Source organism: Miniopterus natalensis, chromosome 20 (genome assembly GCF_054644295.1).
Source record: "Miniopterus natalensis isolate mMinNat1 chromosome 20, mMinNat1.hap1, whole genome shotgun sequence".
Lineage (NCBI taxonomy): Eukaryota > Metazoa > Chordata > Mammalia > Chiroptera > Miniopteridae > Miniopterus > Miniopterus natalensis.
Genome location: NC_142100.1, coordinates 14,903,562 through 14,922,414, shown reverse-complemented (window position 1 = coordinate 14,922,414; position 18,853 = coordinate 14,903,562). Strand labels below are relative to the sequence as shown.

Genomic DNA, 18,853 nt, shown 5'->3' with positions numbered 1-18,853 from the left:
TGCTGCCCAGGTCACGCAGCTGCACAGGGCAAACCTGGAGGGGAGTCGTGGCCTGGCTGGCGCCACTGCTCTGTCCTCCCACTGTCTCCAGGAAATATCCTCTGGGAGCCCCTAATCCCCCACACATTTATCGCTTGGGCTCAGTCAGCAGTCTCCTTGTCCCACAGCAGGCACATGCTGCCCTGGCTTGTTCTGAGTTAAGCCAGGGGCTCACATGGATGTGTTTAATGCTTGTCTTCTGGGGGCTTTCCGGTTTATGAAACCCTTTCCCAGCCGTGCCCTCCCCACGACCCCACGGAGCCTGCAAGGACCCCGGCCCCCTCCAGCTCTTCTAGCCTACAGCTCTGCAGCGGTAAAGGCCACATTAAATATTAACACCACAGCTCCTGCCCTCGTGGTGACGTCAATTCCTGGGCTGCTTGGTGAGGGCCGCGGCTGCCTTTCCAAGGTGAAGCAGTGACCGGAATTCAGCTGGCTCGGATGGCATCCCTGGGGGCTGGCTGTCAGGACGCAGAGAAGATGTAGCTAATGTAGGGCGTGGCAGGCGTTCTGAAGTTTTCTTCCCATCTCCCTGGCTCCCTCAGGGTCCCCTGGCTTCCTGATGCTGACACAACGCACTCAGTCATTTGGGAAGTATTTATTGAGCACCTGCTGAATGCCAAACACAGTGCTGAGCTCTGGGGGTACAGCTGTGAGTGCAATAAGATCCCTGCATCATGGGACTCCCATGGAGATGGAGAAACAGTCTCAATGCAGAGGGGGAAGCCCAGCACTGTGCCCACCCGGCCTGAGGAGGAGGGATGCCTCCAAAAGAGGCTAGGCTGATGCTGAAAACTAAAGAAAGGGCTCGAGTTAGGTACGGGAAGGGGCAAGGGAAGTGTTTCAGGCAGAGGAAACAGGATCCGAGGTCAGATCCTGACCTCGCATTTATCTGCAGGCTGGGTCCCCCGCACAGGGTTGCTAGGCAGGCTGAGTGAAGCCAGGGGTAGCAATAGCACAGGGCTTGATGCACAGCGAGAGCTCAGGGTGGGGCTGTTATGAAAAGACCCCTGTGCCTTTATATAAATCCTTCACCCTGCCCAGAATCCTTACCCCCACTTGGTGAGCAGAGAAACTAAGGCTCAGAGAAGCGACCTGACATGCCTGGGGGGCTCATTTAAGGGAAGTAACAGCAGAAGTGCCCAGTAGGCAGCACCAATGCTCTCCCTCAGCCACAACCTCATTCCTCCTGGCAGCAGCCCAGGGGATCTAGTGGGAACAGCAAGCACTGTTGCAATGTGCCCATTTTATGGATGAGGAAACTGAAGCTCAGAGAAGTGCAGTGGCTTGCCCAGGCTTCCCCAGCTACTGTGGAAGAGCTGGGATTTGAGGAGGGTCTGATCTGGGCAACTGCAAGGTGGCCAAAATCAACTTGGAGTGTTTCTCCTCCTTTCAGCACCCTCCTGACTTTTGTAATCTTGCCTTCCTTCCCATTGCTCCCCCCTTGTCTGTTTAAAGGGTATGAGAGGAATTCCTATCTGATGGTTGTCATGAGGACTAAGCGAGAGCATATATTAGATTAAATTGCATAACATAGTGCTTGATGCCTAGTTGCTGGCCAGTAAACACCAGTCCTACCAAAAGAACTCTGTGCAGATGGTGGATATCAGAGTCAGGGTGGGAGTGGACAGGAGGGGAGAGTACTTCTTGATGGAGAACCCGGAAGGTTCCTTAGAGGAGGTAAAATTTCAGCTGGGCACTGAAGGACTTAAGTGGAATCAGAAAGGACATTCTACATTTCTACACCGGTAGAAACTCATGGGCAGTGTCTGGGGACCTGGTGGGCCTAGGATGCCCAGGGGTGGGTGATGAGCTTGGAAAGGTGGGCCAGGTCTGATCATGAAGGGCCAGGGCGAGGAGCTTGTTTCTTTAAGCAGTCCCACCTATGGCCTGGCAGCGTCTCAGCTATCTGCAGAGGCCAGCCCCCCTCCCCCCAGTCAGCCTTCTCGTGTGGCTTTGGTCCTCCCAGATCCCTTGTTTCCAGAGTCAGGGCCAGCCTGCCACGGTTGTCTAGAAGGAGGCAGAAGGCTATAGCAATCTGCTCGCCTCCTACTAACATACTGGGAGGAAAGAGATGTTTCTTAGCACAGATGCCTGGCAGGGAACCTTGGAGAAAACTCAGCGACCGTCCCCCTTACTTCCCAGGGTACTACTGTCTAAGCAGCAGGTGGTGACAGTTATGCTCACAGCTCAACCACTCAAAGAATATTCTCAGGCTCTCAGAAGGTCAGGGGCAGCCGTGGGAAGAATGGTGATGGTGGAGCGGATCTGGATTCTGCTTCCTGCCCCCCCCCCCCCGTACTCCAGTTGGGCTTCTTAACCTCCCTTGGTCTCAGTTTCCTCACCTATAAAATTGGAACAACACTACTGACCTTACCTTAACTAAGTGGGAGCTCACTGGCAAACCGCTGCCCCAGGGCCTGCTATGGGGTAGGTACTTACTACCTTCCTCCACTCCACGTACTGATGTGGCCCAAACACGGGCCCTATGATGCATCCCTGTTCATCCTCTTGAGTTTGCTGAATTGCCAATGGTGAAAAACCTAGACTTTCAGAGCTGGAAAAAGAAAGAACTCTGCCACCCACCAGTGCAGCCTCCCATTTCACAGATTAGAAATGCAAGGCTCAGAGAGAGGAAGCCACAGCATTCTCAGGCCCTGTCTTCCAGCTTTCCAGGACCACACGGACCCTCCCTCCTTGGCCCACCTTGTGGGAATCACATAGAAGCCTGAGGCAATGATCCAGATGGTTCCAGCCAAAGGATCTAGAAAATTCTGGCTGAGAAACACAAGCTCCTTGACCATCTGTAGAACTGAAGCAAGCAAAAACCTTTTCACCCTTATTTTAACCGGATCCTGCAGCTTCGCCTTCCTCCCCAGAGCTGAGCTCCTCTGAATGAGCTTGAGGAGGGTGGGTGCTGGGAATGGGGCTCTGAGCTCCACCAGCTCACAGCTTGCAGCTACCAGGACATTTTCACACTTTTTAATGCCAAAAGCTGCCTTGGGAGCCAATCTGCTCCCAGAATTGGCTTTGAAAGAGTGGTGGAAGCCTCTGGGTGATCCTGAATTCTGTGCGCTCAGGCTCATCTTAGACACAGGGGATGGAATTTAGCATCAGCAAAAGGACACTGGGGCCAAAGCAAATGGCAGGAAGTGGACATGAATGGGGGGCTGCGGGTGACCGCCTTGACCACTGAGCACGCACCTGGCCCTTCTAGGCCTCACTTTCCTCACCCATATCATGGGGATAACAATCTCCAGCCAAGAGTTGTGAGGACTTGGTGAGATAATATACGGGGGAAAAGTACCCTCAAGCCAGGCAGAGAGCCCGTGATTAATCAGCTAAGACGCTGTTGATGGTGGTAGTACTAGCTTGGGATCAGCAAGGTCACCTGGGCAGTAGGAGACCTGCATTTGGGGGGGGGGAAATTAAAATTCTATCTGGGTGACACCAATCTGTGGGCAGGTGGCCCCTCCTGCTTAAGATGGTAACCATGCCAACAGTGTGAACACCATCTCTTCCAGAACAATACCAGGTCTTCTTTGTAATATGTCCCTCGGTGTCCAGACTTCTCAGGGAGCTCAGAGTGTCCCAGAGTACCAGAGAGAAAAAACAGGACATGCCTTTTCTGGGTCACCCATTCACTGGGCTCCGGCACAGGGTTCTGGCAATGCTTTGGAAATCCAGTCCCTTGTGAGGAGCTGTCATTACCACTGGCTCAGGGTGAGACACAGCAAGGAATTATTATACAGCTGTGATTCCCGGTGCCTCCCCTGCGCCACACCAAGCAGATGCAGTACAAACACACTCTTGCTAAGAATCAGGTGTGACTAGTCCCATTTGACAAGTGGCTTGCCCAAGGGTACTCAGCTGGTAACAGGCAGAGCAGGATTCTAACCTAAGTCCAGGTCCTTCTCCCCCATCACACCACACACACATCCTCAGGTAGCCAGGGGGTTTGCTCTGTTCCCTGAGACCTGTACACCCAGCTCAGGAGTGCTCTTTGGAGGTGTTCAAAGGCCACGTTTCTTTTCTTTTTAAAATTTATTGATTTTGGGGGGGCATTAATTTGTTGTTCCAGTTATTTATGCATTCATTGGTTGATTGCTGTATGTGTCCTGACTGGGGATGGAACTCACAACCTTGGTGTATCTGGACAATGCTCTAACCAACTGAGCTACCAGGCCAGGGCAAGGCCATGTTTCTTGATAAGACTTCCAATCTTGGGAACAGGCAACCTGTCTGAGGCGGTTGTCCTTGTCTTTGTGAGTTATGGGGATATTAGAAGAGCTCTCTTGAAGGTAAAGAAGATGGGTGCTGCTAGGAGTGTGTGGGATACAAGAGGGGAAGCTTGTGTGTGCTTTTCACAGTCCAAATGACCTCCAAAAGGGAGTCACGCCTTGACTTCTTCTCAGCTAATGCCACGGGGCAGTGTTGCACCTTCAGGCTTGGAGGTCTGAAAGACCTGAGTTTGAAACCTGGCTCTGCTGATTACCAGCTGTGTGACTTTTATTGAAGTAATGGAACATCTTCGAGCCAGTTTCCTCATCTGTAAAATGGGAACAGAAACTGTACCTATCTTATAGTGGTATCCTAAGGAAATAAACATATCCATTTCTGCAAATCTTCTTGCCTAGTGCTGGGAATGTGGTAGACATTCCCTTCCCCTCAAAAGTGGGTGTGGATGAGGTCACCCAGGATAGGGCAGGGAACCCCAGCATTTTAGGGTAGGCACAGGAGTGGCCAGGGCAGCAGAGGGAAGCCAGGAGAGTGCAGGGTCATGAAAGCTAAAAGGGCCAAGAAGGTGAGGACTGTGAAGCAATCTTGGATTTGACAACAGGAGCCACTGGTGACCACAGTGGAGGAGTGGGGGCAGAACCAGAGTACTTTGGGCAGAGGGTTGGGTAGAATTTGAGGAAGTGGAGACAGTGAAGTTTGGTGAGAAGGAAAGAAAGCTTTGTGGGAGAACCAAAGTGCTCCCCATTTGACATTCATGAACATTAAAATGAATTAGAATTGAATTTGATTAGAACGTTGCAGTCTACCTAATTTTCACTGTTTTGAAATCAATCTCAGTCCAACATGATCAGAAAAGCTAGAAGGGCTCTAACCCCTCTAAGAGTTGGAAGGAACTGTGGAGGTCCCCCCAGTGCTGGAACCCGATCCTCTTGGAGGGCAGGGTTAGTGGGGGACAATTATTATCTGTCAGGCTCTTTAAAGATACTTACTAGGGGAAACATAAGTCTGGTTTGTTAACCTCGATTCCATTTGTAGTTAGCAAAGGTGACTCTGCAAAGCATGGTGAAGCCTGGGGTGGGGCCTCCTTCCAGACCCACACTCAAATCCTGTTTCATGGGTACTGAGGCCCTCACTTTAGCATCACAGAAAGGAGATGGCCTGGGAGGCAGGGGACCTGGTATGGAAGCCTCAGCTCTGCTCATTCACTGTGCAGACTGGGGCCAGCTTCTCCTGCCCCTCAGATCTTAGTTTTCTCTCACGCAGGATAAAGGGTTGGACACTGTTAACTTTTATATGCCCTGCCAGCATTCTTTTGATGCTCCACGATTTCTATTCTACAATTTATGTACAATATGGGAAATATGTACATATTTTTAAAAAATATGTCTTTGTTGATTTCGGAGAGAGGAAGGAAGGGAGAGAGACAGAAATGTCAATGATGAGAGAGTCACTGATCGGCTTCCTCCTGCCTGCCCCTGACTGGGGATCGAGCCTGCAACCTGGGCATGTGCCCTGACGGTGACTCGAACCATGATCTCCTGGATCGTACGTCGATGCTCAACGGCTGAGCCATGCCAGCTGGGCAACAGTGCTTTTTTTCTTTCTTTTTTTCCTACAGTGCTTTTAACAGTCCTTCAAGTCAAATTTCCAAATGGTAAATGTCCCACTGTCAGGCCTCTCTTCTCACCATTTTGTTTCTGTCTTCCCTGGCGAAGACTTTGCCGGTGCTGAACCCCAGTCCCTAATACTTTCCCCCTGTGATCTCCTTCAAGGTCCAGCTTCCCCCTGCTCTGTGCATTTAGATCTCAGCTGCTGGGGTAGGGCTGTACCTTACTTATTCTGTAGCTACCCCCTCCCCCTGCCAAGCATCTGTAGGTGCTCAGTAAAATTCTCAGGCCCTAAGGCCATTTGTCCTGCGCTCCCCTTCCCATATTGTACATAAATTGCAGCCTGTTTTAGTCATTAGGGTTTTCCTAGCTTGTCTGGGGCCCAGCCCGGGCCTGGCACGAGGCACCCTCAGCATCGAATGCCAGGGCTGGGCCGGGCTGAGTGACCAGCCAGCCTTCCACCCCTCTCTTTGCCCCTGGAGGAAGTCCAGCCTGGGTCTGAACTCAGACCCTGGTCCCACCACTTAGAGGCTGTGTAACCTGCAGCAAGTCACTAACCTGGCTCTGGAAGGATGGAGAGCCCAGCTGTGCCCACCTGCGGGGTGGGGTGTGCGGACTAAACAGGACGACACGTGTAAAGGCACAGCGCTGGGCTGGCTCCTATAGGTGTGTCCCTCCTATCGACGAAGGCGCAGAATGCCCGACGCCACTTATCAGGGTGGGGCGGGGAACGAAGGCACCGGCGGCGGGAGCCGTCCCCGAAGGCGCGACGCGAGCTCGGCCCCGCGCGGCCCGGCGGCGAGGGTGGGGCCGGGGCGGGCCGCGCGGCCCCGCGGTTAGACCCGCCCCTCGGGCCACGCGGCCTCCGGGACCCTCCGAGCCCTGGGTGTGCTTGCTCTTTGGGGCTTTCTCAAGGCAGACCTCTAACCTGGATTCACAGGCACTTTCCTGGGCCGGGCGAGCCCAGGCGCGCCCCGCGCCGCCGCCAACACCACGCCCCCCCTCCAGCCCGCAGTCCCCACCCCACGCTCCCCTGTCCCACCTCCACCTATGCGGCGGTAAAATGCAGCACCCGCAGGGCGCCTGCGCGGCTCTGGGGCGGGGCCGCGGCGGCGGCTATTTATAGTAGGTGACGTCACCTTGAAATAGACCGTTAGGGCCGGCCCGCCCTTTCCCCCCTCCCACTCCCCCGGCTCCCGGCCGCCCGGCTCGGCTGCTCCCACTGCGCAGGCGTCCTCTCGTCCTCCCATCCCCCCCTGCGCGGCCGCCTCTCCTCCCTCGGCGGCGACCGCGGCGGGAGCCACTGAGCGCGGGCCGAGCCAGCGAGAGGGCGCGAGCCGCGGCGCTGTCTGCAGCCTGAGCCTCGGGCCGGCCGGCGAGCCAGTGCGCGTGCGCGGCGGCGGCCTCCTGGGCGGCGAGGGAGCGGACGGGCGAGCGAGCGAGCGGTGCGGGGCGCGAGGCGAGGTCGAGCCACGAGCGACATGGGGGACCGGGAGCAGCTGCTGCAGCGGGCGCGGCTGGCCGAGCAGGCGGAGCGCTACGACGACATGGCCTCCGCCATGAAGGCGGTGAGCGCGCCGGGGGCCCGGCCTGGGGGAGGGATGGGCGGCCTGGCGGAGTCTCCCTCCGGGCTCGGGGCGACCCAGCTGGGCGCGGCCGCCCGCCCGTAGCCCGTGCTTCCCGCGCCCGCCCCGCCATTTCCTGCGGCCGGGCCCGGGCGGGGTCTCCGGGGAGGGAGCCACTCGGGGTCCCGCATGCAGCCCTGCTGGGACGGGCGGGTGACGGTGTCCCCCAGCGGGCGGGCGAGGGTCGCCGCGCATTAGCTCGGAACCCTGCGTGGGGGGAGGGGGTGCCCGAGGGTACGTGAGGCTGACACATGCCTCCCCCTGGAGCGTTCTTCCAGACCTGGGGCTCACTCCCCTCTTCCTCCATACCCTAACTTGTAATAAAGAATCACCTGGCTAGTGGCGCCCTGTCTCTCCTGGTTTTTGCTGCCACGACCTTAAGTCTGTTAATTCCGGTCCACTCGCCCGAATCGTGCTGGTCCCATCTTCCCACGGCCGGGGTCTGGCTTTGTGTGTGGAGACCCCCATCCTGCAGTCTAGGCGCGGGCGCGGGCGGGAGGACGGCGGGCGTGGGGCCCCACTCCCTGGTTTGATGCTGCTTCCATGTGCCTGGAGATTAAAATGAGGCGTGACTTCTGAGCGAGACGAGCCACTGTGCCTTTGCTTTCCCGAGACCCTCACAGATCGATTCTGCAGCCTGATTTCCGGTGAAGAAGTCGGGGGGCCGACCACACCCTAGCAAATGCTGTGGATTTGACTCCACCTGCGTTTCTGAGAGTTCCAGTTATCCTGTTACTGTCTCTGTCTCTTAACCTTATTTTACGTTTTCTCTAAATGCACATTACTTCTCTCTGCCTCAAGGTCACACAGTGGTAGAGCTACAACTGCGGCCACTAACCTATCTCTGTTCATCCCATGTACAACCTCCTGAGACCTGGAAGGATCCGTCTGGGCCCCACCTTAGACCTAAAGATTCTGAACCTCCGGGGGTGGGACTCTGAACCAGCTCTCATGGCAAATTTTAGTGGCCTTAAGTTTGAGAACTACTTCCCTGGGTCATAGCTCGTTTGCCCTTTTGCTGGCCTTGTGAGGGGATTTCTTAGGGGAAAAAACTACAAATCCAGAGGTGTCCTAAAATTTCTGAATCATTTGAAAAGCTCCTTTTAAGGCTTTTGATATTAATATCATATGAAGTATGTTGATGAGGTCAGTATTTAGGATAATCCAGGTAAGAAACATACTTGAAGAGTTGTATTGCCTGTGTTGTCCTTACTACACATGAACAAGGTGTGTTTGGAAACCACCAACACAGCACATTTGTTGATTCAGTGGTGACATGGCATGATATGGATTAGATAAGAGCTTTTCATCCAAACCCGGAGGGTCTAGTTTTAGAACTGAAGTCTAAGGCCCTATTTAAGAAAAAAAAAAAAGTAAAGTATATAAATTTTGGAAGTTTTTCAGAAACAAGACTGGCTCTGTAAACTCATTTCCTCAGGAAAGTGTCCTGAGCTTTAATTTCTTTGTGATAAAGCCAGTTCTGTCCACACAGCAAGTCATACTTAAGTGAGCCTCTTCTCCCCAGTAACTGAATGGAACTGGGATTAGACAGGATGAGTCCTCTCTGGACATTTTAGTGAGGCCCTCACTCACCCTGTGAATGTTAGGAGCCCTTTGGGAATGAAGGAATGAGGCTTAAAAGAAGGTGAATTGAGAGTAAGGGAAAACGACTAGACGGTATGTTCTGGAAGCCTGAGGCAACCTAAATTGGGAAGTAAGGGAAGAATGGAGAGAGAGAACCAGAATAAAATACAGTTTGGGGAGAAAAAATTGGCTTTCTGTTCTTAATACAGGCTTGGAAAAAATGTTTTCCTGCACCTACTTGTGTCCAATTTTTCTCTGAGGCTTTTAAGGCAGTATTTTACAAACTAATGGATCTCTCCATGTATTGGGAATCTGATACCTGAACTGAGATGATTGATGGGTTGTATAAGCAGCCATTCAGCATTGGAAATTCTGTGCAAACTCTAATCATGTCATCTCAGAATTGTGATAAACCACTTCCTCAAGGTAACTCCTGTTAAAAAACACAAGAACTTTTTTTGGTCATTATCCTGTTTCTCCTATTAAAAGCAATTTTTTTGTCACCTAAATAAATGGAACATGTTTATTGGAAAGACTTGGCAGGGGTGAGTGGGAAACCTAAGCTGATGTTTGTATGATAAATTCTTAATGCTACTGAGAAGACTCAGTCTCCATTTTATTAATATCACAGGCCTTAATAGCTTTTGGAAAGAGTGGATTCTAGTAATCCTCTGGGTTTATGTGGGTTTTCTTCAGGGCAGGTAAGTAGACTGCTGTAAGGAAGATGGAGCAGCACACCTTAGTGAAGGGGTGTTCTGATGCCACCACTCTGTGACCTTGAAACTTACATCTCAGCTTTGGGTCCTCTGCAGTGTAAAACTATAGTAATGTTGGTGTTACTATCAAGTCCATTTTCAGTCTCCATTTTCTAACTTGTTTTCTTTTTTCTTTATAATTTAAATGGTCACCTAATAATATTGCCTGCTGGTAATGATTGGTGTTTTTTATGCTACCAGCGTCACCTGGAGGATGGTCTCGGTAAGCTCTAAGAAAAATCATGCGGATCGGAATCGGTGGTGTCTCACATCAGTTGAGAACTACAATTCCCTGCCTCACTTTATAATTTGAAAAGGCAAGAGATGTTTCTGAGGTGAAATGCAGGCATGCCTTCAAGCTCTCCTCATACCATACCTAGTAGCTTCCATGCAGAATAATAGTGGGAAGAAACACTGAGAGATTCTAGAACCCCAGGCATTTCTCAACACTGACAAAGGATGGGCAGAAATACTTCCGTAGGACTTGAACATCTATAGAAATCTTACGTGCAGGAAACAAAGCTGCAGTTTAAGGAAACAGGAGTCGGGAAGGAAAAGGCACTTGGCCCAGCCAGTGGCAAAGGGCTCTTATTCCGACAGCTGTGAGATTATGGGCAGTGGGGAAATGAGCAGGTGGTGCATAAAAGGAGAGCACGGCTGCATGGCCCCGGGTGAGACATAACCTGTGTTGCAGTGTCAAACAAAAGATGATTTTGAGGTGTGCCAAAATTGTGGTTAGTGTGAAACCTTAAAGCCACATTGGTACTACAGTCTGAAATATATACATATCAACTAGTCAGTCCTGTTTTCCACTAACCAGTCATTTAAAATGTAATTACCACTTTATCGTCTATTGTCTGAGGAAGGAGGGAGGCTCTGAATTCTTGCAGTAGTCTGAATTAAAAGGCTCTTCAGATACTGGACATTTCACAGCTTTGCTGCACTAAGTGAAAGTTGTGGCCCCTGTCTGGGTTTGCGGTTCCAGAAGAGCTCCCACAGTCAAGGAACCCACCACTGCCTTAAAGAAACCAAAAATGTGTTTTTTCCTCTTTGTCTGGAATTTTGTATTCATGGTAGACTGCAGTTTTTCAGAATATGGTTTGGAAGGGGTTATCCCAAATGCGTTTTCCTGTTACAATTCCTCAAGGTTATGGAATTTGTTTATCATTTGACTTGTTAGGCAGTTAGTAAACGGTAGCTGTGTACATTCTCATTTAATCTTTATAACCACTCTGAATAGATACTATTATTAACTTTATTTTACAAATGAAATTTAGAGTTTAATTTTCTCATGGTCAAGTTGTAAAAGCCAGGATTTGAACTCCTAACTCTAGAGCTCTCACTTTAACCACCATATGATAGTGCCCTGTGAGGCTAAGGGATAATGTCTGGTATACACTCTGGTATATAAGCTATTCTCATCATTGGTGATGAAATTCCAAGCCTTTTACACCAGTGGGCTTACTGAACACATAAGTACATCTATTAGATGTCAGTTATTTTCGCCAAGTTTGATTAGGAACGGAATCGACTGAGCTAACCTACTGGGTAGCTCAGAGGTTAGAACGTCATCCAAATACATCAAGGTTGCCGGGATCGGGTTCGGTCCCCAGTCAGGACACATACAAGAATCAGCCAGCCCTGCTGGTGTGGCGCAGTGGTTGGGCATCGACCCATGAACCTGGAGGTCACGGTTCGATTCCGGCTGGTCAGGACACATGCCTGGGTAGTGGGTTCGATTCCCAGCAGTGGGAATGCAGGAGGCAGCTGATTGATGTTTCTATCTCTCCCTCTCCCTTCCTCTCTCTGAAATCAATAAAAACATTTAAAAAGAAAAAGAATCAACCAATGAATGCATAAATAAGTGGAACAACAAATCAGTGTTCCTCCCTCCCTCTCAAGTCAACTAAACAAATCAGAATCTACTAGCACTTACCAGATCTTTGCAGCAGAGGAGCCTAAAAGGCAAAATCACAGATCTGGATTTTGCTTATTCTCTTGAAGACCAAGATTTTATATAGCTTAAGTAAAATATTAATGGACTTTGAGTTCCTGCTATGAATTAAGTGCAGGACGATGTTAAATTATACTTGTGGTATTTTAAGAAGTTCTTTGATATCCTTGGCACCAGTTGTTTTTCTGTATTGCCTTTAGTATATTTTATAAGTACATAGACCCCCCCCAAATTTCAGGCTTTAGGTTGTTGGTAAAATTGCTATTGTCCAAGTTGAGGCTGCCTGTTTTCTGCATCCCCCCTCTCCTTACTGCCATGGCCTTCCCCTCTTTGGTGGTGGGCGTTAGCACTTTCCTGTGATCAGAACCTGGCACAGTTTCTGAAGCCTTTAATACTGATGCTTCCAGGGACAGTAGCATGCAGTAGTGCCTTTCAGATGGGGGTTGTGTTTAACTCCTGCCAGTGCTTATGAAAATGTCCAGTATGTCAAGAGCAAGACCCAAGCAGTCTCAGTGATACAAAGGTAGCTGTTTTGACTAATAAGCTTGAGTAGATGTTAATTACCTGAACTCATCTGCTCTGAGCTTGCAGTTGAGCCTCTCTGGTGAGGACAGGGCGTGGTCTTTCCAGGCCCAGGCAAGTGATGACTGATGGTGATTTGCCAGCTTGAGAGCAGGCAGAATCCTCACTTTCAGGGCTTTGACTTGGGAAGAGTCAGCCAAGAAAGCTTTCATCCCAATAGTTTATTTAAAAAAACCATGCACAGATGTATAGGATTCTGCCACAGAAGCTTTAAAGATTTTATGATGTGGTTATGTTTACCTAATTGCTTATGAAAATCATTTTCTTCTGTTACAAGCTAATATCAAAAGCAAACTTGTTGGTAGCGTGGGTGTGGGTAACTAAAGAATGGGATGGTAGTGTGGAGTAGCTATGAAGGATGGGAGAGCTATTCAGGAGAAATGACAACCCCAACTGTGGCCTGGCAGCTCAGGGGTGGCATTTTTGTTTGCTCAGTATTACTTTTGAGGCTTGATGTTTCCCAGAATAAGAACTTTTAAGTTTTCCCAAATAGTCCCTGTGCTATTTTTGGCAGTGGATCTATTTTTACTCACAAACGAATAGTTTATTGCCTTGTGAGTTAGTGGGAGGAGGCCCTTAGGGATTTTTGAGTAAGCGAGTAGTGTCATAGGAAGATAAATGAATTCATAGTAGACCAGGTCATTTGTGACTTTTAGTAATGCTGTATAGTGTTGAGGCTGAGAGAAGGGGGAAGCGAGTGCCCCAGGGTTGGGAGTTGGTGTAGCCCAAGGCTGCGTGGGTAAGGATACTGGTCTAGTGGCTGACAGGGAGCCCAGTCCTTAAAGGAGTGGAGAGGAGGGCTTTATAAATGGGGAGGGTCCACCAATTTAAGGTTTTCAGGAAGAGTGTAAGCAGGATTAAGTGAGGTGGGGAGAAGGGCAGGAGAAGAAGGAAGAGAGACTGAGCAGGGATGGGGGAGCCCGTTACAGATGGAGTTACCACATGAAGACTTAGTGCTCTGCATGGTGCAGAAATGAGAGTGTGTTGAAACTCCAGCATTAGAGTGGAAGGAAGGTTGACACCATTGCCTAGTCTCTTCTATTTGAAAATTCTTTGTCTTGCCTTCATGTTCCTAGTTAGGAAACGTTTGGAAACTTAAGATTGTAGAGACAGAGTAAATCATGTCCATGGAATCTGCAGATGATCATCCTGTAGATTTAGTATTGGTGTGGTTGGACTAGTAGTTAGAGCTCTCCTGTCTTTCCATTACGCTACATTGCCTCCCAGTATCTGCTTCTCTTAGTATAGTACCAGACTTTTCTTTAGATCTCCTGGCTCTAGTATTTTGGAATTTGAAGTGTTGGGAACTGGGGTTAACTAATATTAATGAAGGTTATTTACAATAAGTATCACTGGTCAACACTGGCTATGAATCTGTTTTGTTTTAATGGGCCACCTGATTTCCCTTCAACCTATAATTTTCCAATCTGGGGAAACTCCCAGTTTTCTTTAGTTATTTGATCAAGTAATAAAACTATCTTCATTCCATAAGTTTCCTTTTGTTAACTGAGTTGTAACCCAGGAATATGAAAAAATACTGTATTTAAATGTATCCAGTTAGTTAGGCCCTGGCTGGGGTTCTAAGAACAATGCTTGCTTAGTGATGTTAGTCACCCTCAGCTGATGCTGATAGTGATTCATTCAGACTGGCAGGCAACCAGATGATTGTTACATAAACACTAATACGCCTAGTAAATTATTTTTTCTTGTGGAGGTGTTATTATAAATATTTCCCAGTAGCCTTTTTTGGCAATTTATTCCTGATGGAGAGAGGGAATGCTACACGAATTCCTGAAACCCACAGATACATTCAAATTTCACTTACATTAGTAGTATCAACTTCATGCCTTAACCACACTTTTTATTGTTGCTCAGGAAAAATGGAATCCTAGGATTTGGGAGCTGAAGAAGTCCTTGGAGATCATTTGGGCTGATCCTCCTTATTTTACTTTTGATGAAAGGTTGTGATTCATTCAAGGCCACACAGCTAACTTAGGCTAAACTCCAGATATCTTAGGGTTTTTTGTTTTTAATGAAATGATGCTGCCCCTGGCACAAACATCCTATGTGACATAAATACATTTCAGATGGGCACTTAGTTTTAATGATGTGCTCTGGAGAGTTACCTTTGGGTATTTTTGCAGTGATCTAACACAAGCCACTGTATTAGTCAAGGAAGAAGTATATAGTGACTCCTTACGGATACATTTGCATTTTCATGTCAAGTGCCTTTTGTCAGATTTACTTACTGTAAGATCTAAGGGGCTCTCCAAATTCTGTTCTTGCTTCATGTTATGTTTTATTGACTGTTGCCCCAGAAAAGAGTTATTCTAGGGAATTCAAGCATTCTGAGGCTTGTCAGAATATTTGAGATAGAATTTTGATTAGTAGAGAGAAGATTGGCAGATCAGAGACCAGAGCTGAGAGACCACTCCTGTCTGTGTGAAGAGGAGCAGAGACCACACTGAAGAAAGTAGTAGGGTGGGATTGATTGAGTAGGCAAAGGATGAGAGAATCCAGGCTAAGGATTTATGGCAAAAGAACAGAGGGACTGGGGACAGGCAGGGAAATTAATAAATTGGAAGAAGGAGCTGGTATTTTTATTTTGCCTGGGCTTTGTTGAGTTGGGTAGACAATTGCTTGTTTCACTTTTTAAGAACTTGGCACAAGGTTCCTAATTTTACACAAATGAATACATTGGTTGCCTATGTTCTTAAGAAGAACTACTAATTTTTCAAATCTATCAACGTTTTTGTTTTTTAAATTTCTGATTCTCCACTGCTCAGTTTTCTCAGTCCATGTTAGGCATGTCTGTTTTTAATATGCTGTTAATAGCTTTCTCCATTGAACTTGGCTTTTCCCCTCCATTGGAGAAGGTTCTGTCCTTATTTGGTTTGATTTATAGTAATACTTTTTTTTGTTGAGTGTTTTATGATTTCCCAAGTGCTTCTCTTTACCAGTAGGTCATGTAATTAAGGAATCCCCCTGCTTTATAGAAGATACAGGCCAATTTAGTAATTTATTGGCTTTGCTATGGCCCAGGCCGAGGTTTTCTGATTCCAAGTCTGTATTAGTTTCCTAAGACTGCCCCATAAAGCACCACAAATTGGGTGGCCTAAAACAACAGAAATTTGTTTTATTATCATTTGGAAGGCTAGAAGTCCACAATCAAGGTGTTGACAGAGCTGTGTTCCCTCTGAAGGTTTTAGGGAAGAATCCTTCCTTGCCTCTGTCCTAGCTTCTGGTGGCTTCTGGTAGTCCTTGGTGTTCCTTGGGTTGTAGACACATCACTCCAATCTCTGCCTCCATCATCACAAGGTGTTCTCTCTGTGTGTTTGTTTGCATGTCTCCAGATCTCCTTTTCCTTATAAGGACAGCAATCATTGATGTAGGATCCACCCTAATGCAGTTATGACTTCATCTTAACTGATTACATCTACTAAGGCCTTGTTTCTAAATAAGGATGGAGAACTAAGTAATGAAAGTGACATGTGACAATTAACAGTTCCAGTTTAAATAATTGGTGCTTCCATTCTTAATGGCCAGTCAGGGTTTCCTGTCAGGTAGGTGAGAGTAAAGCTTGCTGCTGAATAGCTCTACTTTTCATCAGAGGCTGGGGCACTTTACTGTCACTAATGTATCTGTTTTGGCTTAGGGGAGGACTGGTTGTACTAGAGGAATTCCATGTGTAACCACACAAGCTGAAACTGGCCATTAGATCTGTGTGTTGTCTGATCTCATCTGTGACTTACTTATCTATTCATACGTATTTGAGGGAGGTTTCATTGGTTCTTCGTAGAATATACAGCTGGAAGTAGAATCTGGAACAGACTTCTAGTCTGTAATTTTTGACATTTGACAAAGGAATCACATGATCTTACTACTGAATATCCTTTGCAGAATAGCTGAAACTTTGGGGCTCTTCTACCCACCATTATGTACCGTCACCTCACAACCTTTCCATGATTATTACCTTTATCTCCCCAACCCTATACCTCTGCCAAGATGAAGGCAACATGTTATAAGGCCTGAATTATGAATTTCTCAAAGCCCTTGTCAATTAGTATTTTGAGTTCCAAGTATTTATTTGGTTAGACTACAGTCTTTCCTTTACATAGGATCCATGTATAATTGGTTTTTCTGTGGAGTGGCTTGTCCATAATCTTTTTCTTTGAGGGGTTCTTGATTAGGTTGAAGGGAAGATTTCTTTCCAAGATTTTTGGGCTTGGAACTCAGTGTTTATCTTTGGCATTTTGCAGGTGACAGAGCTCAATGAACCTCTCTCCAATGAAGATCGAAACCTCCTCTCTGTGGCCTACAAGAATGTTGTTGGTGCCAGGCGATCTTCCTGGAGGGTCATCAGCAGCATTGAGCAGAAAACCATGGCTGATGGAAATGAAAAGAAGTTGGAGAAAGTTAAAGCTTACCGGGAGAAGATTGAGAAGGAGCTGGAAACAGTGTGCAATGATGTCCTGGCTCTGCTTGACAAGTTTCTCATCAAGAACTGCAATGATTTCCAGTATGAGAGTAAGGTCTTTTACCTGAAAATGAAAGGCGATTACTACCGTTACTTGGCAGAGGTAGCTTCCGGGGAGAAGAAAAACAGTGTGGTCGAAGCTTCTGAGGCGGCCTACAAGGAAGCCTTTGAAATTAGCAAAGAGCACATGCAGCCAACGCACCCCATCCGGCTGGGCCTGGCCCTCAACTTCTCCGTGTTCTACTACGAGATCCAGAATGCACCCGAGCAGGCCTGCCTCTTAGCCAAACAAGCCTTCGATGACGCCATAGCTGAGCTGGACACACTAAACGAGGATTCCTATAAGGACTCCACGCTCATCATGCAGTTGCTGCGAGACAACCTCACCCTCTGGACGAGCGACCAGCAGGATGAAGAAGCAGGAGAAGGCAACTAAAGAGTCTTCGGGTCCCTGGCCCTTCCTTCACCCCCCCCCCCCATCATCACCAATTCTTCCTTGCCACAATCACTAAATATCTAGTGCTAAACCTATCTGTATTGGCAGCACAGCTACTCAGATCTGCTCCCCTGCCCCCTGGGAAGCAATTTCAGATAAATCTTCATGGGTGTTGCTGGATTGATGGTTGCTTTGAGCCCATGGGAGCTTTCTTTTCGAATTGTGCAGACAAGTGCATTCTGAATGAGGCATTTTACTATGCCTCTTTGTAGTTGTGAAATCCAGGCGAAAGCAGTGGGGAAGTTTAGAAAGGAGAATTAGCCAAAACAGGCTACAGTGATATTTAAATGATCCATTTAAAATGAGCTGATAGTGTTTTGTTAAATAAGCAGTACATCTTGTGCATGCAAAAATGAATTCATCCCTCCCACCTCTTCTCTTCCTTCAACTAATGGAAAACTGTTACGGGAAGCTGATACAAAGAGAACACTTGCTCCTTTCCGTCAGCTTTATAATAAACTGTTAATGTGAGGTTTCAGTAGCGCCCTTGTTTTGCCTCTTTAAATTATGATGTGCGCAAACCTTCTTTTAAATGCAATGCATCTAAAGTTTTGATACCTGTAACTTTTTTTTTTTTTTGGTTGAGATTGTTTAAGAATCATGGATTTATTTTTTGTAACTCTTTGGCTATTGTCCTTGTGTATCCTGACAGCACCATGTGTGTCAGCCCATGTCAATCAAGATGGGTAATTATTGAAATGCCAGACTTCTAAATTAAATGTTTTGGAATTCAGTGGGTAAATAAATGCTGCTTTGGGGATATCTCTAAGTGTATGGTCTTCATTTCACCTCCTCAAGGAGCTATATAACAGGTTACCATATTGAATTCTGGTTTGAGTCTCAAACATGAAGCATTTTTCATACAGTAAGTTTTCTTATCCTTTGGTTCCATTACACAATTTGTAATATACACCTAAAACTCATGCATTTTAAGTAGTTTGCTGTGAACCCAGCCAACACAGCCTCTCTTGTCCACTCTTCCTGATAGCTGGTGCTTATATGGAGCTGAGCAGACCAAAATGCTGCCTTCCGCAGTACAGCGCCCCTGTGAAAGGTCAGGTCTGTGCTTAACTTGGGTGGGGAGGGTATTTGACCCACCCTGGTGGAATGCTGGTTGATAGCACTCAAGGTAGATACGTGGTTATACATGTCCTCAAATTTTCTTAATATTCTTTCTGTATTAGATGTAATAAAATATTAATCAGGGACACAACCTGCATCCCTAAAATAGTATTTACTGATTAATAAATAATAAGAAAGCTTTGAGTATTCTTTAAAATTGAAGAACCTCTGAGTTTAAAAAAGAAAAAGGCCTAACTCCTTAAGCAAACTCCCCATTTGCTTGCACCCCAAGACTTCTCTTGAAGTTCAGTATCACCAGTTATACCCTTCCTCAGGTGATGACTCCAGCCCCTCACAATTGTTACTACCTCCAGCATGGTGCTCAGGACCAAATGTGCCTTTAAAAAATATATATATATTGATTTCAGAGAGC

General features: G+C 47.6%; 1 protein-coding gene across 1 annotated transcript; it reads left to right on the top strand.

Moving 5' to 3' along the window:
- Positions 1 to 7,321: 7,321 nt before the first annotated feature.
- On the top strand, positions 7,322 to 18,127 carry YWHAH (tyrosine 3-monooxygenase/tryptophan 5-monooxygenase activation protein eta). Its single transcript, XM_087828752.1, has 2 exons — positions 7,322 to 7,453; positions 16,645 to 18,127. The coding sequence occupies exons 1-2, from the start codon at positions 7,367 to 7,369 to the stop codon at positions 17,296 to 17,298; spliced, it is 741 nt and encodes a 246-aa protein (XP_087684878.1). The 5' UTR covers positions 7,322 to 7,366; the 3' UTR covers positions 17,299 to 18,127.
- Positions 18,128 to 18,853: the final 726 nt, after the last annotated feature.